A 23,935-nucleotide genomic window follows, 5' to 3' on the forward strand; every position below is an offset into this window, starting at 1 on the left:
CAGCCTGAAAATGTCCTCTGTTTATTCCTCTCCATAGATGTTGCCTGACCTGCTGAGACCCCCTGCTTTTTGTGAGAGTTGCCATGGAAGAGTTTTGCTTTTCTCCACACCCATCAAACAGAGTCTCAGTTTACCATGTCTCCAATGACAATGCCACATTGCTGCTGAAGCATTGGCCCAGGAATCTTGTGCTCCAACCTCTGGAGTGAAACCCAGACCCGACGCCTTCCAATTGTACCAGCCACGCAGGTGCAGCACAAAGAGCACTGTCAGTGGCCACTCTTCAATGAAAAAGAGAGGTGCTGGCTCAGGGAGACTGCAGATACTAGAACCTGAAGCAGCAAACAATCTGCTGGAGAAACTTGGTGTCCAGCAAGATCTGTGAGAGGAAAGGAACAGTTGATGCTTCATGTCGAAACCCTGCATCAGTACTGAAAGAACAGGTTACTAAGTAATTCCAAATACTGAGCCCTATAAACTTCACTGTTTACAGCATTATCTTTGAATACTTTTTAAAAATTTAGATCAAAATATATAGTTGTTCATTGTCCCTCTCTAACCACACCTTGAGAGCAAATACTAATCTTATCGATCCTCATGAAGGGTCTCGACCCAAAATGTCAACTGTTTCCCTCCATAGGTACCGCCTGACTCACTGAGCCTCTCTGTAGGTACAGTCTGACCCACTGAGCCGCTCTGTAGGTACAGTCTGACCCACTGAGACTCTCCGTAGCTACAGCCGGACCCACTGAGCCGCTCCGTAGCTACAGCCGGACCCACTGAGCCGCTCCGTAGCTACAGCCGGACCCACTGAGCCGCTCCGTAGGTACAGCCTGACCCACTGAGCCTCTCCGTAGGTACAGTCTGACCCCCTGAGCCGCTCCGTAGCTACAGCCTGACCCACTGAGCCTCTCCGTAGCTACAGCCTGACCCCGAGCCTCTCCGTAGCTACAGCCTGACCCACTGAGCCGCTCCGTAGCTACAGCCTGACCCCCTGAGCCTCTCCGTAGCTACAGCCTGACCCACTGAGCCTCTCCGTAGGTACAGCCCGACCCACTGAGCTGCTCCGTAGGTACAGTCTGACCCACTGAGCCTCTCCGTAGGTACAGTCTGACCCACTCTGTAGCTACAGTCTGACCCCCTGACCCCCTGAGCCGCTCCGTAGCTACAGCCTGACCCACTGAGCCTCTCCGTAGCTACAGCCTGACCCACTGAGCCTCTCCGTAGCTGCAGCCGGACCCACTGAGCCTCTCCGTAGCTGCAGCCGGACCCACTGAGCCTCTCCGTAGCTACAGCCTGACCCACTGAGCCTCTCCGTAGGTACAGCCTGACCCACTGAGCCTCTCCGTAGCTACAGCCTGACCCACTGAGCCTCTCCGTAGCTACAGCCTGACCCCCTCCGTAGCTACAGCCTGACCCCGAGCCTCTCCGTAGCTACAGCCTGACCCCCTGAGCCTCTCCGTAGCTACAGCCGGACCCACTGAGCCTCTCCGTAGCTACAGCCTGACCCCCTGCGCCTCTCCGTAGGTACAGCCTGACCCACTGAGCCTCTCTGTAGGTACAGCCCGACCCACTGAGCTGCTCCGTAGGTACAGTCTGACCCACTCCGTAGGTACAGTCTGACCCACTGAGCCTCTCCGTAGGTACAGTCTGACCCACTCCGTAGCTACAGTCTGACCCCCTGAGCCGCTCCGTAGCTACAGCCTGACCCACTGAGCCTCTCCGTAGCTACAGCCTGACCCCCTGAGCCTCTCCGTAGCTACAGCCTGACCCACTGAGCCGCTCCGTAGCTACAGCCTGACCCCCTGAGCCTCTCCGTAGGTACAGCCGGACCCACTGAGCCTCTCCGTAGCTACAGCCTGACCCACTGAGCCTCTCCGTAGGTACAGCCGGACCCACTAAGCCTCTCCGTAGCTACAGCCGGACCCACTGAGCCTCTCCGTAGGTACAGCCTGACCCACTGAGCCTCTCCGTAGGTACAGCCTGACCCACTGAGCCTCTCCGTAGCTACAGCCTGACCCACTGAGCCTCTCCGTAGCTACAGCCTGACCCCCTCCGTAGCTACAGCCTGACCCCGAGCCTCTCCGTAGCTACAGCCTGACCCCCTGAGCCTCTCCGTAGCTACAGCCGGACCCACTGAGCCTCTCCGTAGCTACAGCCTGACCCCCTGCGCCTCTCCGTAGGTACAGCCTGACCCCCTGCGCCTCTCCATAGGTACAGCCTGACCCACTGAGCCTCTCTGTAGGTACAGCCCGACCCACTGAGCTGCTCCGTAGGTACAGTCTGACCCACTCCGTAGGTACAGTCTGACCCACTGAGCCTCTCCGTAGGTACAGCCCGACCCACTGAGCTGCTCCGTAGGTACAGTCTGACCCACTCCGTAGGTACAGTCTGACCCACTGAGCCTCTCCGTAGGTACAGTCTGACCCACTCTGTAGCTACAGTCTGACCCCCTGACCCCCTGAGCCGCTCCGTAGCTACAGCCTGACCCACTGAGCCTCTCCGTAGCTACAGCCTGACCCACTGAGCCTCTCCGTAGCTACAGCCTGACCCACTGAGCCTCTCCGTAGCTGCAGCCGGACCCACTGAGCCTCTCCGTAGCTACAGCCGGACCCACTGAGCCTCTCCGTGGGTACAGCCGGACCCACTGAGCCTCTCCGTAGCTACAGCCTGACCCACTGAGCCTCTCCGTAGGTACAGCCTGACCCACTGAGCCTCTCCGTAGCTACAGCCTGACCCACTGAGCCTCTCCGTAGCTACAGCCTGACCCCCTCCGTAGCTACAGCCTGACCCCGAGCCTCTCCGTAGCTACAGCCTGACCCCCTGAGCCTCTCCGTAGCTACAGCCTGACCCCCTGAGCCTCTCCGTAGCTACAGCCGGACCCACTGAGCCTCTCCGTAGCTACAGCCTGACCCCCTGCGCCTCTCCGTAGGTACAGCCTGACCCCCTGCGCCTCTCCGTAGGTACAGCCTGACCCACTGAGCCTCCCTGTAGGTACAGCCCGACCCACTGAGCTGCTCCGTAGGTACAGTCTGACCCACTCCGTAGGTACAGTCTGACCCACTGAGCCTCTCCGTAGGTACAGTCTGACCCACTCCGTAGCTACAGTCTGACCCCGAGCCGCTCCGTAGCTACAGCCTGACCCACTGAGCCTCTCCGTAGCTACAGCCTGACCCCCTGAGCCTCTCCGTAGCTACAGCCTGACCCACTGAGCCGCTCCGTAGCTACAGCCTGACCCCCTGAGCCTCTCCGTAGGTACAGCCGGACCCACTGAGCCTCTCCGTAGCTACAGCCGGACCCACTGAGCCTCTCCGTAGGTACAGCCGGACCCACTGAGCCTCTCCGTAGCTACAGCCGGACCCACTGAGCCTCTCCGTAGGTACAGCCGGACCCACTGAGCCTCTCCGTAGCTACAGCCTGACCCACTGAGCCTCTCCGTAGGTACAGCCTGACCCACTGAGCCTCCCCGTAGCTACAGCCTGACCCACTGAGCCGCTCCGTAGCTACAGCCGGACCCACTGAGCCTCTCCGTAGCTACAGCCGGACCCACTGAGCCGCTCCGTAGCTACAGCCGGACCCACTGAGCCTCTCCGTAGGTACAGTCTGACCCACTCTGTAGCTACAGTCTGACCCCCTGACCCCCTGAGCCTCTCCGTAGGTACAGCCTGACTCACTGAGCCTCTCCGTAGGTACAGCCTGACTCACTGAGCCTCTCCGTAGGTACAGCCTGACCCACTGAGACTCTCCGTAGGTACAGCCTGACCCACTGAGCCTCTCCGTAGGTACAGTCTGACTCACTGAGCTGCTCCAACATTTTGTGTGTTTTGCTCTAGATTTCCAGCATTTACAGAAACCTGTGTGTCTCTGATTAAACAAATCAGAGTCCGGATTTCACTGGAGGAAAGGAGACTTGTAACCATTTAGTGAACTTAGTCAAAAGTTCATGAATGTGAATGTTGGCAGAGATCAGAGCGGGGCCTTGCTGATAGAATTCCCAGTCAAGGTCAGGCGTTATAGATCAAGGAAGGATCCATTATCCGGTTGTGCTACAGAACCCATATCCTTGACCGGCACAAGTGAATTAAGAAATTTATGAAGTATTTTATAATAAACCACACAAAAATCATACATTGTATCCTCAGTGGTATCAGGCCTGCTTGCTCCAGTGGTGAAAGGGACAGTTCCAAGTTTAAAACTCCAATAATTTCAACTGTTGCGGATTAAGGGTTGCATCTCATTTTATTGAAAATAAAACATTACAAAAGTTACCTTAAAGTATATTTTTTCATAATTTATAAAAAGTTATACAAATAAATCAGACAAAAGTGATTCATTTAACACAGCATCTATTCATACACCACACTGAATGGCTCCGTATTTCATCACTCCTCTTTCTCCCACTTCCCCGGAGTCCGACAGGACGGTGCACCATCGAACATGTAGTTCCGATCACCAAACCATGACACCAACAGTAAAGGTAGGTCAGTTGTGAAGTACCTCTGTGCAGTGTTTCTCTAACCTGGTTAAAGTATTCAGATGGTAACAGGGTCACATTTCATGAGCCATAACAATGGGGCCTTTAGGTAACAACATCCAATATTATTAATTTGTAAGTTCTGGAGCTTTAAGATGGTTTTCATCTGCGGAAAAGGATTTAAGATTCAGCTCATATTTCTCGATAAAAGGGCTACAACATTTGCATGTGGTCTGTCAATATTTGCTGAAGTAACCGAGTCACAGAACACTACAGCACAGAAACAGGCCCTTTGGCCCATCTAGTCCATGCCAAACTATTCATCTGCCCACTCACCTGCACCCAGACCATAACCCCTCTATGTCATGTGTATTCCCTGACACAGCGACAGCAGTATAATCACAGTGTGATGAATTGACAAATGTGCATTATGATTGTAAATACTAGTCCTTGAGATAGGTTGGTGGGGGATAATTGGATCCTCAGACTGACAGGTAAATCCTGTGCCAGTGTCTGATAGTCGCTCCCCCACATTCCAACACCACCACATGCAAAGTATTCATATTCTCAACTCCACAATGCTTCAAGAGATTTGCCTTTAGCCCCTGCGGAAATGTAATCCCCCCTCTACCAAGACCGTAGAAGGGTCTGAACTTGCACCCCATGCGCCTCCCGGTCCAGGATTGGGGTCATGGTGCCTGTCCAGTGACAACCTTGCTCCAGCCTCACTGCCCCACCTAGTTCTGTGCCTTGTCCAGCTTGCGCTGAAGGTATCGAGCCCGAGCATCTGATATGGACTTCTCATCGTTCCTCTTTTCCAGCTTCCTCAGAACTTCTTCCAGAGCTTCCTCTGCAAGAGGGGGAGAGAAGGAGGGAAGGTCAAATACCCTTATTTAAAACCAGAAAGCAGCAGAGAGCTCAAATGGGAAATAACTCCTTCAGTTCTGATGCTTGTAAACCATACAAGGTCAATACCTAAGGATTTGCAGGGGTTAGCACATCACCTTACAAGGCCAGCTGTAAGACTGGGGTTCGATTCCTGCTGTAGTCTGTACATCAGATAATGAAAGAGCAGTGGGTGCCTGGAATGCACACTGCCTGTGATGGTGGTGTGGGCCTCTTCAAGAGGCTCATAGATAAGAAGATGACGACGTACAAAATGGAAGGAATGGACCTTTATGTAGGCAGAAGTGATTACTTTGGTTGTAGGCAGAAGGGATTAGTTTAGGTCAGCATTGGGTGGGGCAACACAGTAGCGTAGTGGTTAGTGCAACATGATTACAGCGCTAGTAAACTGGGTTCAATTCTGCTGTCGTTTGTAAGAAGCTTGCACGTTCTCCCCGTGACTACATGGGTTTCCTCCCAAATTCCAAAGACATATGGGTTGGTAGGTTAGTTGGTCCACGGGTGTAATTGGGTGGTACAGGCTTGTTGGGCTGAAAGGACCTGTTAATGTGCTGTATCTCTAAATAATTTAAAAATGATTAAATGATCTGATTTGTCTGGCCACAGGCTTGTACTGTTTGATGTTCCATGTTTAAGAAGGCAACTCATTTTCTCGAGAGTAACCATGGCAACCAATACTGGCCCTGCCAGTAGCACCCACGATGTGAGAAATATCACCAAAGGCTCAGGGACGTTGAACACGCTCTGCATTGATGGCGATGAGAGATCATAACTCAACGAAGGTCACTCTCCCCAAGTGAAGACAGGAGGAGATGGTGGTGGCAGATGCTCACCTGATGTTCTTTTGCTCTGCTGCTGTCGGCCCACATCTCTGGGCCCCTCATCCCTCGCCACCCTGCTCAGCTGGTACACATCCACTTCATGCAGCTTGGGCAGCAGATCCTTCACCCACTCGTAACGAATGGGGCACAGAGTCCGCATGTAGATCTTGGACGTGACCATGACATCGTGAAAAATAACCCAATCAAGTTGGTTCTCCTGGTCAAACAGCTGAAAACAGAATACAAGGGTGAGGCTTCATTTTCAATCATGTTCGACTTTGCCCCTTAGTATAACGTAACATCCTCAGGGAGAACCAACTGGTTGCCTCATTGTAGGAAGGATGCAGAGGTTTATCAGGACGCTATCTGGATTAGAGAGCATGTCGTATGAGGAAAGGCTGAGGAACTAGGGCTTTTCTTTTTGGAGTGAAGGAGGATGAGGTGACTGGATAGAGGTGTATAAGATGGTAAGAGGCATAGACAGAATGGATAGCCAGAGACATTTTCCCAGGGCGGATATGGTTCATACAAGAGAATGTCATTTTAAGAGGGTGGTGAGAGTGTGGAACGAGCTGCCAGTGCAAGTGGTGCATGTGAGCTCGATTTCAACACAAGAGAAGTTTGGATAGGTATGTGGATGGTAGGGGTATGGAGGGTTATGGTCCGAATGCAGGTAGATGGGGGTAGGTTTAGAACGGACAAGATGGGCTGAGGGGCCTGTCTCCGTGCCGTACTTTTCTATGACTCTATGATTGGAGGGAAGTATAGTGGGGATGTCAGAAGTAGTTTTTTTTTTACACAGAGCGTAGTGGATATGTGAATTGCGCTGCTGGGGTGATGGTAGAGGGAGATACATTAGGGACATTCATAAAAAACTCTTGGAGAAGCACATGGATGAAAGAAAAATTGAGGGCTATGTGGGAGGAAAGGTAGGATTAACCTTGGAGTAGGTTAAAAAGTTGACATTTTTGAGGCCGAAGGGCCTGTACTGTGCTCTACTGTTCTATGTTATATGTTCTACTGTCCTAGAAATGGACTCTTCCCATCTTTAAACTACCCCAATCTGTCACGCCCTCCAGTCTGGTCTTCAATAATTCCCCAGTTCTTTTGCTCCATCACTGCCTGCTGTGCTTCAGTGGTCTGTTCCGTCTCTCCACCACCAGGACTCAGGGGGTGAGGGCAAGGGGTGGGATTCATTGTGTTTAATTCAACAAACACAATTCAGAAGATGCAGACAAGCATATGGTGTTGCAATTTGGGAGGACAAACCAGGGTAGGACTTACTCCGAGGAGTACCATAGAACAGAGGGATCTGGGAATATAGACCCATAATTCCTTGAACGTGGCATCACAGGTAGAAGAGAGTCATAAAGCGAGCTTCTGGCACGTTGGTCTTCATAAATCAATGCACTGAGTACAAAAATTGGGATGTTATGTTGAAATTGTATGAGACGTCGGAGAGGTATAATTTGGAGTATTATTTCTGGTCACCAACATACAAGAAAGATATCAATCAGATTGAAAGAGTACAGAGAAGATTTACAAGGACATTGCCAGGACTGGAGGTCCTGAGTTATAAGGAAAGGTTGAATAGGTTCGGACTATTCACTGGAGTGTAGGAGAATGAGGGGAGATTTGATAGAGGTATACAAAATTATGAGGGGAAATGCAAGCAGGCTTTTCTACTGAGGTTGGGTGAGACCAGGACTAGAGATCATAGGTTAAGGGTGAAAGGTGAAATGTTTAACGGGAACATGGGGGGGAGCTTCTTCACTCAGACGGTGGTGAGAGTGTGGAACGAGCTGCCACCGGAAGTGGTTGATGCGGGTTTGATTTCAATATTTAAGAGGAGTTTGAATGCGCATATGGATGAGAAGTGTGTTGTTCAATTACACGTTGATGGGACCAGGCAGAATAATAGTATAAAAGTTTGGCACAGACTAGATGGGCCAAAGGGTCTGTTTCTGCGCTGTAGTGTTTGACAATGCTCTAGAAGTACCATGGCTTTACTCTATTGAGGGATGGGCGGTGTGCAGCATTGTTGTTCGGTTGCCTGATTACTCAGTGGGTGAAGACACCCATAGGCAGAGGAGATGTCAGCCAAGAGGGTCTAGGCATCAGCTGAGCCAGGGAGATGCAATAATCAACAGGTTCCTGTCTACGTTCACTCCCAGTGGGACAAGCTCGGGTTCAGCTGTCAATATCAACCGCCTGTGTCCCACCTGCTGGAAAACATGCAGGCAGAATTAAACTGTAGACATAAACACTATAAACAGCTACATACGACAGAGGAAGGGTGGATGTGGACAACCGATCCATGACCATCCATCGTGTGAAAGGCTTTACCGACAGACCTGCAAAGAAATAGGACACATTACTTTACGTGACCATATGAGGTCCATCAGTGAAAAGTATCCAGGCACCGGGAAGCCCGAATCAATGTTAGGACTCGTGGAGATTATTCCATGTCTTCCACCCCACTGGACTAATCAGCTCCCATACTGTAAACAGACGCCAGATTTCTCTACACAACCAAATGTCTCTGCTGACAAATTACTCCCCGTAGCAACACAAGTCAAGGTGCTACTGAGTGACGAGGGCGTTTGGTCCTGTTCCTGCACCAATGTTCAGATGTTTAGCTGCTGAGATTAAACAAGCCCAGGGCTTGCTGGCAGCAAAAATCCTTCATGAAATACAAGTAGTTCTGCTAGAACCATATCGTTGCATTCCTCAGAAACCTTAGAATTGGGTTTCAAAAACAATTGTGACAATGGGAAAATGGGGGGGGGGCTAATTCATGCAGAATTTTCATGTACCTTTCAAGAGTCTCTTAAAACACCCTATTGTATCCGCGTGTAGAGGTTCAGAGGGATCTTGGAGTCCGAGTTCATAGGACACTCAAAGCTACTGCACAGGTTGACTGTGTGGTTAAGAAGGCATACAGTGTATTGGCCTTCAGCAACCGTGGGATTGAGTTCAAGAGCTAATGCTACAGCTATATAGGACCCTGGTCAGACCCAACTTGGAGTACTGTGCTCAGTTCTGGTCGCCTCACTACAGGAAGCATGTGGAAACTATTGAAAGGGTGCAGAGGAGATTTACAAGGCATCTGCCACTTCTCAGCCCAGTTTTGCATCCTATCGATGTCCCGCTGTAACCTTTGACAGCCCTCCACAATATCCCCAACACCTCCAACATCTGCGTCACCAGCAAATTTACTAACACATCCCTTCACTTCCTCATCCAGGTCATTTATAAAAATCATGAAGAGAAGGGATCCCAGAACAGATCCCTGAGGCACACCACTGGTCACCGACCTCCATGCAAGTATGACCCATCTACAACCACACTTTGCCTTCTGTGGGCAAGACAATTCTGGATCCCATGCCTTACTTCCTCAATAAACCTTGTATGGGGTACCTTATCAAATGCCTTGCTGAAATCCATATATATCTACTGCTTGACCTTCATCAATGTGTTTAGTCACATCCTCAAAAAATTCCATTAGGCTCGTAAGGCACGACCTGCCTTTGACAAAGCCATGCTGACTATTCCTAATCATATTGTGCCTCTGCAAATGTTCATAAATCCTGCCTCTCAGGATCTCCTCCATCAACTTACCAACCACTGAAGTAAGATCTCACTGGTCAATAATTTCCAGGGGTATCTCTACTCCCTTTCTTAAATAAGGGAACAACATTCGCACCCTCCAGTCCTCCGAAATCTCTCTGCCCCCATTGATGTTGATGCAAGGATCATCGCCAGAAGCTCAGCAATCTCCTCCCTTGCCTCCCACAGTAGCCTGGGGTATATTCCGTCCGGTCCCGGTGACTTATCCAACCTGATGCTTTCCAAAAGCTCCAGCACATCCTCTTTCTTAATGACTATATGCTCAAGCTTTTCAGTCCGCTGTATGTCATCCCTACAATTGCTAAGGTACTTTTCCATAGTGAATACTGAAGCAAAGTATTCATTAAGTACCTCCGCTACCTCCTCTGATCCATACACACTTTCCCACTGTCACACTTGATAGGTCTTATTCTCTCACGTCTTATCCTCTTGCTCTTCACATACTTGTAGAATGCCTTGGGGTTTTCCTTAATCCTGTCCACCAAGACCTTCTCATAGCCCCTTCTGGCTCTCCTAATTTCATTCTTAAGCTCTTTCCTGCTAGCCTTATAATTTTCTAGATCTCTATCATTATCTAGTTTTTTGAACCTTTTGTAAGCTTTTCTTTTCTCCTTGACTTGATTCTCAACAGTCTTTGTACACCACGGTTCCTGTACCCTACCATCCTTTCCCTGTCTCATTGGAACATACCTATGCAGAACGACATACAAATATCCCCTGAACATTTGCCACATTTCTGCAGTACATTTCCCTGAGAACATCTGCTCCCAGTTTATACTTCCAAGTTCCTGCCTGATGGCTTCATATTTCCCCTTACTCCAATTAAGTGTTTTCCTAACTTGTCTTCTCCTATCTCTTTCCAATGCTATGGTAAAGGAGATAGAATTGTGATCACTATCTCCAAAATGCTCTTCAGAGACCTGACACCTGACCAGGTTCACTTCCCAATACCAGATCAAGTACAGCCTCTGCTCTTGTAGGCCTATCTACACACTGTGTCAAGAAACCTTCCACCCCCACTAAACCCCTTGGCTCTAGGGAGATACCAATCAATATTGGGGAAATTAAAATCTCCCATCACAACAACCCCATTATTATTGCACTATTCCAGAATCTGTCTCCCTACCTGCTCCTCGATGCCCCTGTTACTATCAGGTGGTCTATAAAAAACACGCAGTAGAGTTATTGACTGTTTCTAATTTCCACCCGCAGAGACTCTGTAGACAATCCCTTCATGACCTCTTCCTTTTCTGCAGCCATGACACTATCTCTGATCAACAGTGCCAAGCCTCCATCTCTTTTGTCCCCCTCTCTGTCCTTTCTGAAACATCTAAACCCTGGCCCTCTAAGTAGCCATTCCTGCCCTGAGTCATCCAAGTCTCTGTAATGGCCACAACATCGTAGCTCCAAGTATTGATCCACCCTCTGAGCTCATCCGCTTTGTTCATGATGCTTCTTGCATTAAAACAGACACATCTCAAGCCATCGGTCTGAGCACATCCCTTCTCTATCAACTGCCTACCCTCCCTCTCACACTGCCTACAAGCTTTCTTCATTTGTGAGCCAACCGCCCCTTCCTCCATCTCTTCAGTTCGGTTCCCACCCCCCCAGCAATTCTAGTTTAAACCCTCTCCAACAGCATTAGCAAACCTCCCTGCCAGGATATTGGCTATAATTTTTTTTCAATGTATTTTGTTACTCCAAGATAAAAATGCTTAAGGCTATATATGCTTCAGTCCTGATGAAGGGTTTCAGCCTGAAATGTCAACTGGTTATTCTCCTCTACAGTCTTTGCCAGTCCTGCTCTGTTCCTCCAGCATTTTGTATGTATTGCTCAAGTTTTCCAGCGTTTGCAGAACCTTTTGTGTTTAAGGCTACATATTACGTTGTTTGATAGAGATTAGTTCTGATTTCTTAAGGTTGTTATAGCCGAGCCTGGTAATAGGAACAAGCTCCCACTACCTATTAAATGCTCCCAATAACATGGATCTCAAATAGCCTCTGATAACCAAGTCCAGCTCCTGGCCTTCATGCGTGACTTGGCTACTAAGCCAGGTGGAACCATTTCTACTGACAGGAGAAGGGGAAAAGGTGGGTTACCGGTGCCTTGCTTTGGGCAGATGGGGCTTGTCAGCTGTGGTTCACTGCTCATTTAGGAGAAGGAAAACTGTGATGTCAAACCTCCACTGCCTTGCAGCTAAACCCACTCATGCAGAAGGCTTTGGGAGTAAATCCCCACGGGAAGAATCTGCAGCTGCAGTCCCTAAGGCAGTCCTGCACTGCACTCAGTGCTGACTGGCAACTCCTGCCACGCTGCTGCTACCAGACTGTATCGGTCTCTGCCCTTTCTTTGGATTCATCAGGTGCGTGGAGCAGAGGAGACTGCCACATGGGCAACAGCTTGCTCTCCATATTGTACTGCCCAGGCTTGAGTATCCCGACAGTTAGGACGCAATATCCGTGGTCAACTATGAACGACGGAGGCCTTAGAGATGGGTTCCACAAGTGTCAATGGAAGTAATTGCTTGGCAATTTCCAAAGAAATTCTCTAGAGTCGCCTCCAGCAGTGAAACTGGTAGCCTGTGTACTTAAGAGACAATGACGTCTGATTACTACGGGGCTATGTCCTGATCAAAAATGTGTATTTGTAATAACCAATTTGCCTGCATAATACAAACAGTGTTCTCTAATCCATCAATCAGTTTATATGCAATTCACGTTTTAAATGTTCTAGCAGAATTTTCTGTGAGTTAGGTGATCAGTAAGAGCAGAGTGGGACCATACAGAAAAGCCCAAAACATGCCAAAATTTTTGCACCAGGATTCAGACAGACCACTGCTAACGACAGGGCTTTCCACCAACACCTGCTACTCATACCAACTACCACACTTGAGCTAAAGTAACTGGGGTGGACAATAACCAGATAAAATGCGGAAGTCATACAAGTGAGCAGATTTGGGCCCCTAATCTTAGAAAGGATGTGCTGAAACTGGAGAGGGTTCAAAGGAAGTTCACAAAAATGATTCCAGGATTGAACAGCTTGTCATATGAAGAGCGTTTGATGCCTCTGGGCCTGTATTCACTAGAATTCAGAAGAATGAGGGATGACCTCATTGAAACCAATTAAATGTTGTTTCCTATGGCGGGAGAGTCTAAGACCAGAGGGCACAGCCTCAGAATAGAGGGGCTTCCTTTTAGAATGGAGATGAGGAGGAATTTCGTTAGCCAGAGAGTGATGAATCGGTGGAATCCATTGCCACAGGCAGCTGTGGAGGCCAACTCTGTATGTATATTAAGGCAGAGGTTGATAGGTTCTTGATTGGGCAGGGTAGGAAGGGGTACAGGGAGAAGACAGCAGAGTGGGATTGAGAAGAACAATGGATTTGCCATGATAAAACTGCAGATGGACCTAACGGCCTAATTCTGCTCCTATATCTTGTGGTCTAAGTGATCAATTACCCCTGCGGGTTCTTTTACCTTAAGCTCTCTGATCAATTCTGGCTCATTGCAAAACACCCAATCAGAATAGCTGATCCCTGAGTGGGCTCAACCATGAGCTGCTCTAAAAAGCCATCTTGTAGGCAATCTAGAAATTTCACATCCTGGAATCCAGCACTAACCCGATTTTCCCAATCTACCCACATACTGAAGTCCCCAATGACTATTGTAACATTGCCCTTTTAGCATGCATATTTTTAATCTCCTGTTGTTATTTGTAGGCCACACCCTTGCTACTGTTTGGGGGGGTCTGTATACAACTCCCATCAGAGTCTTTTTACCTTTGTAGTTCCTTAGCTCGGTCCACAATAATTCAAAACATTCCGACCCTATGTCACCTCTTTCTAATGATTTGATTTCAGTTTTACCGACAGAGCACCACCGCTCTGCCTTCCTGCCTGTCCTTTCAATAAAATGTGTATCCCTGGTCATTAAGCTCCCAGCTATGATTCTGTGATATCTACAACATCATGCGCTAATGCCGGCCGGTTTAGCCAGCAGAGCGGCGGACACCCCCGCTGAAATCTGGAGGAAAACACACAGAGGATGCAGAGAGGGATCACAAAGTCGAGGAAAGAGGACCGGGTCGAGACGACAGAGACTTATGGAGAAGAGGAGTTCGGTAGGTAATAAAATGGACGAGATCACGGCGCTAGCCAGGTGTTTGAGAACATTTCGGGAGTGCAGTGTTATGTGCTTCACTGGAACAGGGCTGCACGAGGACATTCCCGATCAAAACTTCTCCATGGACGGCTTCCAGACCGTTCCGGCTGACTGGAAGTGCACTGAGAGTGGTAAGTGTAAAGGAATTGGGTGCTTACTGTTCTGGTTAACAACAGATGGTACAATCCGGGTCATATTACGATCGAGGAAAGTGTTTGTAGACCGGATATTGAACTTCTTACTGTTGGACTTTGGCCATATTCCACTGAGATACAATACTGGGCGGCACGGGAGGTCGTTCCTGCCTGTGGCCATCGAACTTGCAGCTCCTCCCGTGGAGGGTCAGACACCCTGAGCCAATAGACTGGTCCTGGACTTATTTTCCATCTGGCATAGTTTGCATTTTGTTGTTTGATTGTTTGTGGTTTTTGTATTGCTATATTTACGCTCTATTCTTTGTTGGTGCGGCTGTAACGAAACCAAATTTCCCTCGGGATTAATAAAGTATATCTCTCTATCTAGACCTGCCAATCTGTAACTGTGCTGCAAGTTATTTTACCTTATTCCGTATACTGCACGCATTCAAATGCAACACCTTCAGTCCTGTATCCACCCTTTTTGATATTGTGCACCTTTTACCCTGAAGGTATATATGACAAATAAAGCTAATCTTTACAAAGATTCCCCAGACAAGAGACAAAGGGACTAGGGCTGAAACACTAATTACCTTCTGGCAACATTGGAGAAATATCCAACACACAAACATCTCCTCAGCAGCTCATTCTTGGAGCCACTGTACGTCTCTGAGGGAAAGTCCTTTCTCTGTAAATAACAACAGGGACGTCATTCTGGAGTTGCGCCCAAAAGGATGGGAGAGCAAGGCGAGCGAGAGATGCAGTGGGAAAAGGTGAAGGAGAAAGCAAAAGCATTTTAAATTGAAATTCAAGAAATGTAAACTCTTGGGCACACGAACCTGTTTCATTTTCCTGAGTATCTCCTGGAGTTGGGTCTCCACACTAAACGCAGTCTTCATCGCTCGCCAGTGGAGCCAGTATTTTCGGCACCAGGAAGATGGGGAGTCACTGCGGGGGGGGGATATAACACGTGAGTGACGGGAAATATGCGCCAGAAGTGAAAGAAGTGTCCCCAACTTTCATAGGATGACAGCAGTAAACCAGAAGTCATCCATTTCATCAAAGTCATTTGGAGACGATTCTGCTCAATTGTTCACACTTGTGACCCCAGACACTAAGCACTGCGTCTACTCACGAGCTACGTCACCCACTTCAGAGATATAAGTGTATAATTTAACCAGCTACTACCAATGCAGGACTGAGGAAGTGTTATGCTATCAGAGGTGCAATAGTCATAGAGATACAGCAGAGAAACAGGCCCTTCTGCCCACTGTTTCCCTGCTGTCCATCAACCACTCACTTACAATAACACTATTTTTTATTTATTTTACCTTGTGCTCATCAACTCCCCCAGATTCTCGCTCACCTACAAATTCAGGATAACTTACAGTGACCAACTAACCAATGAATGTGGCGTGGCAAAGTAGCGGTTAGAGTAACTCTTTACAGAGAGGTATGTACAAGATGTTAAGGGACAGCCAGCTCCATTTCCCCAGGGCTCAAAGTCCCCGTCGTGGGAAGTGGAAACGGGCTGAGGCCGGCCAACAAGGTTCTGGTGAAGCTGTATAGGGCAATCTCCTGTACAGCATGATAGTGTAGTGGTTAGCACAATACTTACAGTACAGGGGAACCGGGTTTAATTCCCGCTGCTGCCTGTAAGGAGTTTGTACCTTCTTCCTGTGATGGCATCAGTTTCCCCCGGGTGCTCCAGTTTCCTTCCACAGTCCAAAGACTTGCTGGACGGTAGGTTAATTGTCATTGTAAATTGCCCCGTGATTAGGCTCGGGTTAAATTGGAGGATTGCTGGACGGCGTGTTTCAAAGGGCTGCAAGGGCCTATTCTGCACTTTATCTCAATAAGTAGATAACTTGTAGGAACGTTGATGAACTCCAACCTTACCATCGACTTTTGGACAATGGAGACAGGAGGTCACCAATGGCCTATGCTACACTGGCAACTTAGGGCCAAGAAGAAGAGGAAGAAATAGGTAATGCAAGAGGGCTTAATTTTAAGGTGATTGGAGAAAAGTATAGGGTAAGATTGATTTTGGAGTAGGTTAAAACATTGGCACAACATCATGGGCCAAATGACCTGGACTAACAGGCCCCCTAACTTTTACATCTCCCAGTCCCAAGCTCTTCAAGAAGACCAAGCTGACCCACACTGCTGAGACCCTCTCCTCAACTTCCCACGTTGGCCATACCTTGCCTTGCATGTCTTGAAGATGTTGAGTAATGTTAAGAAGTCATTACTGCCGCCAGCCTCCTGAGCCAGCTGCTGGTGCCTCAGCTCAGCCTCCTTCTGCTTGTCTGGGTTCCCTGTTGGGTCAAAGCACTGAACCTCAGTAGCTGTCAGCTCTGCAGCTCAATAAGCCGCCCCACATTTTACAACACTGTGCAAAAGACTTAGATATATACACATACACAGACACACACAGACATATCTAGGGTGCTTGGGACCTTCGCATAGTACTGCAGTAATTTGATGTACTTTAAATAAATTTATATAATTTTATGTATTACACTGCACTACTGCCACAAAAAAAAACTAAACAAATTTCATAACATATGTGAGTGATGATAAACCTGATTCTGATATGGGTCTCTATTGTGGACTGAGAGTAGAAAGGGGACAGGGACTCATGGTTGGGAAAAGGGGAAGGGAGCGGGAAGCACCCAGGAGACATTCTGTAATGATCAATAAACCAATTGTTTCGAATGAAATGACTTTGCCTGGTGTCTCAGGACTGGGTGTGTCTGCACCCACACCACTTCCTGCCCCAGCATTCCTCTGCCACCTGTCCCACACCCCTCCCACGGCACTCCACCCTCACCATTCTCAACATCCTTTACTCCTGCCACAATTACAAACTTGCTCTCTACTCCATGTTGACAGATACCGCACTGTTACTGTTACAAATACTGTACTGCTCTGTGCTCAATGTTCCAACTGGTCAAGCCCCACAAGACTTCAGGGTCCCTTCATTGGCTATTTCTTGGGTTAATACCAAAGATCAGAATCTGAAGGTACATCAGAAGTCCAGAAGTTGAAGCCTGATGGCCCAAACCCTGGATCTACAAGTTTGAAGTCTACTTGAGAAGTTACGAGTCCTGATGACCATGAGTCCACTGGAGGCCTATCCTAGGGTTGGAGGACTGCCCATGTGGGTTGTACGGAGGAAAGGGGCTTCTTTTGCTGAGGTTGTTTTGTTGTTTGTTGTGTTCTGTGTTCTGCCGAGCATCGTGGGTATGCTATGTTGGTGCTGGAATGTGCGGCGACACTTATCAACTTCCCCCAGCTCACCCCTAGGTCCTGCCAGTCAACGCAAACCATGTATTTCACTATATGTTTTGACATACATGGGATAAATAAATGAGTCTGAATCTGATTTTTGCACTCAAGGCTCTAATGCTCACTAAGGTGTCTACTGGGGTGGTAAACACTATTCTTCGCACAGAAAACAGGTTAGGGAATCCAAACCGAAGGGGTTCAGCCAGACCTTGCCTGGGCCTGTCCACCCCCAATGCATACAAGCAGCTGCAGTCACAGTCACTCGACAGTGATCATGACTTGTAACCCAGTCTGACCCAGCTCCCCTCTGAACCAAATGACTGAGGACATCTGTTGCAACACCACTGTCACCCAGGTTCAGCTGATAACAATGCATGATCTACCAAAGTTCATCAGCTTTAACTGGAATCTCAAGGCAACTGCCCACAAGCAAAATCACTGTTGAAACAAATAATTTATGCTCAGTGGCCACTTTATTAGCTACCTCCTGTACCTAATATAGTGTCTGTTCTTAGTCTTCTGTTACTATAGTGCAACCACTTCAAGGTTTGATGTGTTGTACATTCCGAGATGCTCCTCTGCACACCGCTGTTGTAACACCTGGTTATTTGAGTTACTGTCACTTTCCCGTCAGATTGAACCAGTCTGGCCATTCTCCTCTGACCGCTCATTAAAAAGATGCATTAGCCCACAGAACTGCTGCTCAATGGATTTTTTTTGTTTGTTTTTTACACCATTCTCTGTTACTGTTGTACATGAAAATCCCAGGAGATTCTCGAACCACCCTGTCACGCACTGACAATTATTCCACAGTCAAAGTCATTTAAATCACATTTCTTCCCCATTCTGATGTTTGTTCTGAACAACAGCACAAAGATCTGATCATGTCTGCGTGTTCTTACGTATTGAGTTGCTGCCATGTGATTGGCTGATTAGATATTTGCATTAACAAGGAAGTGTACCTAATAAAGTGGCCTCTGTGTTGGACTAATATAATAGCAATTTGTTGTCATACTGAAGAATGAGCGGACTATCACACACATCCTGCCAGACAGTGATTCAAGACCTGCTCCAGAGACTCGAATAACTAACCTATAGTGGTACTCAACTACTGGAATAACAGAAAAACTGGATGAAGAAGCTTAAACAAGATAGAGTCACAGAACACCACAGCACAGAAACAGGCCCTTTGGCCCATCTAATCTGTGCCAAACTTTTATTCTGCCTAGCCATCCGACCCTCACCTGGACCATAGCCCTCCAAACTTTTCCATCCATATACTTATCCAAACTTCTCTTAAACTTTGCAATCAAACCCACGTTCACTATTCCACACTCTCACATTCTCTGAGTGAAGAAGTTCCTCCCTGTGTTCCCCTTAAATATTTCACCTTTCACCCTTAACCGATGACCTTTCACCCAATTTCAGTGGAAAAACCTGCTTGCGTTTACCCTATTTTGTATCCATCTTATCAAAACTCTTCTCATTCTCCTATGCTCCAGGAAATAAGGTCTTCACCTGTTCAACCTTTTCCTCTAAACTCAGGTCTTCAATTAGAAAATAGATTATAAAACAGAATTATTCAAGATCTAGCAGGAGATTCTCTAAGTGACCTGGGCTACGTTCTCCCCCTCAATCAAAACTCAGATTAAGATGGCCACCCATCAGAATGGTCCGAGTGCACACCGTGTAAAATGGCTGACACCTTCACTTGTGTATCACTAACAGCAAGAGCATTGAGAGCACATACTAAAGTGTTGTACAAACCATTTCAAGAACTGCTCCTCTTACCTGGTCGAATGAAAACATTTTCCACAGACAGCATCGCAGCCACTGGAAGCAAAAGGCACTCACAATCCAGTGCAGCTGCTTTAATTAGAGCCCGTGTCATAGGTGGTGGGAGAGGAAATTCCACCATCAGCCGCCCGAGCTTGGTCACACAACCTGCCCTGAGAGAGGGAAGGGGAAAGAAATGACCAGTAAAATCTCTGCAAAGACCAAGACTCCATCAGCCCTCTCAGGTGAAGGTTAAAAATCCCACTAGACCATTGTGAATATAATTGTCATAGGCCACATGGTTACACCATAAGACGAAAGACATTATAAGAGGACTCCAAGCGGACTACAATAACGGGGTATGAAACCTCCTCTGCCCAGCATCCTGTTAGGAAATTTACATTTGTTGGAGAACAAGATTGAGGACCTGGAGGCTGTATTGGAGGGAAATGAGGGATTGCTGCATTTTGTGTTTCACAGGGACATGGCTCACTCCAGACATGAACGATTCGCAATCAAACCCAACGGCATCTCAATAGAACAACGTACCGAACTGCTGATTTGAAGAAACCAAGGGGTGGGGGCTTGTGTTTCATGATAAACACTTTATGGTGCTCGGACACAATGGTCTTGTTGCACTCTTATTCTGCCTGATCCGGAGCAACTAATGATTAAGTGTCAACCATTCTACTTACCAAGAGTTCTCCTCCGTAATCCTGACTACAGTTCACATGCTGCCAATAGTCAATGTTAAGCAAGCACTCAAGGTACTGAAGGCCACCATCAGCAAACAAGAAACATCCTACCTAAGTGCCTTTCAAATCATTGCCGGGAGCTTCAATCAAGCTTATTTGAAAAAACTCTCTGCCCAATTATCATCAACATATTATCTGCAATACCAGGGGTTCCAACACATTTGACCAACATGATACTAACATAAGGTACACCTACTGTTCGATCCCTAAACCACATTTTAGGAAATCTGATTATTTGTTTGTCTTCTTCCTACCTGCATACAGGCAGAGGCTGAAAGGCAAGGCTCCAGAACCAAGGACAATGAAGAGGTAGTCACAGGAGGCAGAGCAGAGGCTATAAGAACGCTTGGAGTTGGTAGACTGGACCATATTCAAGGATTTATTAGAGGATCTGAACGAATACACCATGGTTGTCACGGACTTTATAAAAAGAATCATTCAGTCATCTCCAACCAGAAGCCCTGGATGAATCATGAGATCTGCAGTTTGCTGGGGGCCAGATCAATAGCATTCAGATCTGGTGACCAAGAGGTCCAAGTACAATCTACAGAAAGTCACCTCACATGCGAAGTGGCAATTCTGGATGAAACTTGAATCACTGAAGAATGCTCGACAGCTGTGACAGGGCTTGAATGCTATCACCTCTTATAATGTAAAATTAAGCAACATAGGTGACAACAAAGTTTTGCTCCCAGATGAGCTCAATGCCCTTTATTCTCACTTTAACCATCAACTCATGAAGGCATCTTCACAAATTCCCAGAGTCCTCAATGACCCTATGATTTCAGTCTCTGAGGTCGACGCACGAGTTTCCTTCAGTAGGGTAAACCCATGGAAAGCATCCGGATCAGATGGGATACCTGGCCAAGTATTAAAGACCTGTGCTGGTCAACTGCTGGAGTGTTCACTGAGATCTTTAACCTCTCACTTTGGGAGTCTGAGGTACCAAGCAGATTTCAATTATACCGGTGTCTAAGAAGTATGTGATAACCTGCCTCAATGACTATCATCCAGTAGCACTTACACCCATCGTGATGAAGTGTTTTGAGACATTGGTGATGAAACATCTGGGCAACAAAGATGCATACACTAGATGCTCTTTATTGACTACAACTGGGCATTCAATACCATCATCCCCTGAATACTAATCAATAAGCTTCAAGACCATACCTCCCTGTGCAATTGGATCCTCGATTTCCTCACTTGCAGACCCCAGTCAGTTCAGATCAGCAATAATATCTCCTCCAGAATCTCCATCAGCACAGGTGCACCACAAGGCTGTGTGCTTACCCCCTGCTCTGTCGCTTGACACTTATGACTGTGGCTCAGCATAACTCCAATATCATATTCAAGTTTACTGACGATACCACTGACATAGCCAAATCAAAGGTTGTGATGATTCAGCATATAGGAGGGAGATTGAAAATTTGGCTGAGCAACCTTTCACTCAAAGTCAGCAAAACCAAGGAGTGGTTATTGACTTCAGGAGGAGGAAAATGGAGGTCCGTGAGCCAGTCCTCACCGGACGATCAGAAGTGGCGAGGGTCAGCAACTTTAAATTCCATGGTGTTATCATTTCAGAGAGCCTAGCACACCACCAGGTTTAAAAAAAATTACCCCTCAGCCATCAGACTCTTAAACCAAAGGGGTTAACTTCACTCAATTTCACTGAAATATTCCCACAACCTATGGACTCACTTTCAAGGATTATTCATCTCATGTTCTCAATATTTATTGTTTATTTATTTACTATTAATATTTCTTTCTTTTTGTATCTGCATAGTTTGTTACTTTTAGCACACTGGTTGTCTGCCCTGTTGGCGAGGTCTTTCATTGATTCTATTATGGTTCTTGGATTTATTGAGTATGCCCACAAGAAAATGAATCTCTGGGTTGTATACGGTGACATATATGTACTTTGATAATACTTTATTTACTTTGAACTCATGCTGGCGCCCAAAGCGTGGTGCCACTTGCGGGCTGCCTCCCACACATCCTCAGACTGTGTTGGTCATTGACACAAATGATGCAGTTCACTGTATATTTCAATATAAAGATGACAAATAAATCTAATCTTTAATCCTGTAAGGGGAGGATGAAGGCAGGTTCAACTTGCCTCAGATTTGCGTTATACAGGAGGGATTAACAATAAATAATTATTTTTTAATTTAAGAGGAAGCATCATAAATACAACAGATTGCTTAGCAAGAGAACTGTAACATGCTGGCGTGGCTTATTTCCTTTAGATAGTACAGTCGGAGGTTGTGGGCTCGAACTCAACTCCGGGGCACATCCTGTGCAGTATTGCAGGAGCAGCACAATATATTCTTCTGACCGGTTGCCTAAATGATTGGGTCTCTCATTCACCCACCTGTCAATGGCGTCATTCTGGTAAAGCTGTTTCAGTGCCTCCAGGATGTGTCTCTCCTCCGGCCTGTCAAGGTATGAGAACCTGGAGAGCAACCAGAAGATCCTCAATTAGGAGATGAGAGATTGCACCTCGATCGGTGATGGACTGAACTGCAGACTGGTGGAGGAAAGGTTCACCTTAAGTTTAATTGAGTTGGCCTCAAGGGAGACCAATATCCTTGCAGACAGGTTTGCTAGAGCTGTTGGGGAGGGTTTAATTTAATTTGGCAGGGGGATAGGAACTGGAGTGATAGGGCTGAGGATAGGGCAGTTGGTGTACAACTAGATGCAGTGTCGTGAGACTGTGAGGAAGAACTGGCAGACGATAAGACAAAATTGCAATCAGTGGGATGAGTTGAAATGTAACAGGGGGGCAAAATCAAAAAGAATGATGAATACAGGACTGTTATATTTGAAGGCATGAAGTGCACACAGCAAGGTAAACGATCTTGTAGCGAAGTTAGAGATTGGCAGGTATGACATTGTGGACATCACTGATTTGTGGCTGAAAGAAGATCACAGCCGGGAGCTTAACATCCAAGGATACACACTGTATCAACAGGACAGGCGAGCGGACAGAGTGGGTGGGGTGGCTGTGTTGATAAAAAATGAAATCAAATCCTTAGGAAGAGGTGACATAGGATCAGAAGATGTAGAGTCCTTGTGTGCAAATGGGACTAGCTTAGATGGGCATCTTGGTCGGCATGGACCAGTTGGGCCTAAGGGCCTGTTTCTGTGCTGCATAACTAAGTTGCCAGCTACAAGGATTGTCAAAGCAGAGAAAATGTGACAGGCAGAGAGTTTGCTACAAAGGAGAACTCCTGAACTTAGAAAAGCAGACAGGGAAAGGCCATAAGACATAAGAGCAGAATTAGGCCATTTGGCCCATCAAGTCTGCCCTACCATTCCATCATGGCTGATTTATTATCCCTCCCTACTCCACTCTCCCGCCTTCTCTCCATAACCTTTGTGCCCTTGCAGGTCAATAACCTATCAAAGTACAATTATTTATCAAAACTGTATGCATCAAACAATCCTGAAATCTGTCTTCCCCATAGACAGCCACAAGACAAAGAACCAATCCGTTCAAGAAAAACATCAAATCTATCAACCTCTGCTTTAAACATACCCAATGACTTGGCCTCCACAGCCATCTGTGGCAATGAACTCCACAGATTCACCACCACCACCAGGCTAAAGAAGTTTCCCCTCAAATCTGTTCCAAAGGGACATTCTTTATTCAGAGACTGGCCCTCTGGTCCTAGACTCCCCCATTATAAGAAACATCCTCTCCACATCCATTCTATCTAGGCTTTTCAGTGATTGGTTTCAATTCTCCTTCGTTCTGATGAATAAAGCTCCAGCCAGCTTGACTTTGCTCTATAACTCAGTCACTCCAATTCTGGCAACGTCCTTGTAAAGTTATTCTGCACTCTTTCCAGTTTAATGGCAGCTTCCTTGCAGCAGGGTGAAGAAACCTGAGCATAATACTCCCATGTGGCTTTGCCAACATCTTCTACAACTGCAACATTACACTCCAACTTCTATACTCAACGCCCTGACTGATGTAAGCCAACG

At 47.2% G+C, this 23,935-nt stretch overlaps 1 protein-coding gene across 5 annotated transcripts in view; it reads right to left on the reverse strand.

Annotated features, from left to right (window-relative positions):
* Nucleotides 1-4,220: 4,220 nt before the first annotated feature.
* The window catches only part of dhx40 (DEAH (Asp-Glu-Ala-His) box polypeptide 40), a 45,124-nt gene continuing 25,409 nt past the window's right edge, over nt 4,221-23,935 (reverse strand). For 4 of the 5 annotated variants that reach the window (XM_072242878.1, XM_072242880.1, XM_072242881.1 and 1 more), the window contains 8 exons: nt 22,320-22,400; nt 19,209-19,366; nt 16,330-16,444; nt 14,966-15,074; nt 14,720-14,814; nt 8,486-8,555; nt 6,214-6,430; nt 4,221-5,324 (listed from right to left, as the gene is read on the reverse strand). In XM_072242878.1, the coding sequence (XP_072098979.1) occupies nt 5,212-5,324; nt 6,214-6,430; nt 8,486-8,555; nt 14,720-14,814; nt 14,966-15,074; nt 16,330-16,444; nt 19,209-19,366; nt 22,320-22,400 (958 nt within the window). In that variant the 3' untranslated portion in view covers nt 4,221-5,211. The remainder of the gene's footprint in view (nt 5,325-6,213; nt 6,431-8,485; nt 8,556-14,719; nt 14,815-14,965; nt 15,075-16,329; nt 16,445-19,208; nt 19,367-22,319; nt 22,401-23,935) is intronic. The other variant, XM_072242879.1, reaches the window with a different exon arrangement.

The sequence above is a fragment of the Mobula birostris genome, chromosome 25, assembly GCF_030028105.1.
Source record: "Mobula birostris isolate sMobBir1 chromosome 25, sMobBir1.hap1, whole genome shotgun sequence".
Classification (NCBI taxonomy): Eukaryota; Metazoa; Chordata; class Chondrichthyes; order Myliobatiformes; family Myliobatidae; genus Mobula; species Mobula birostris.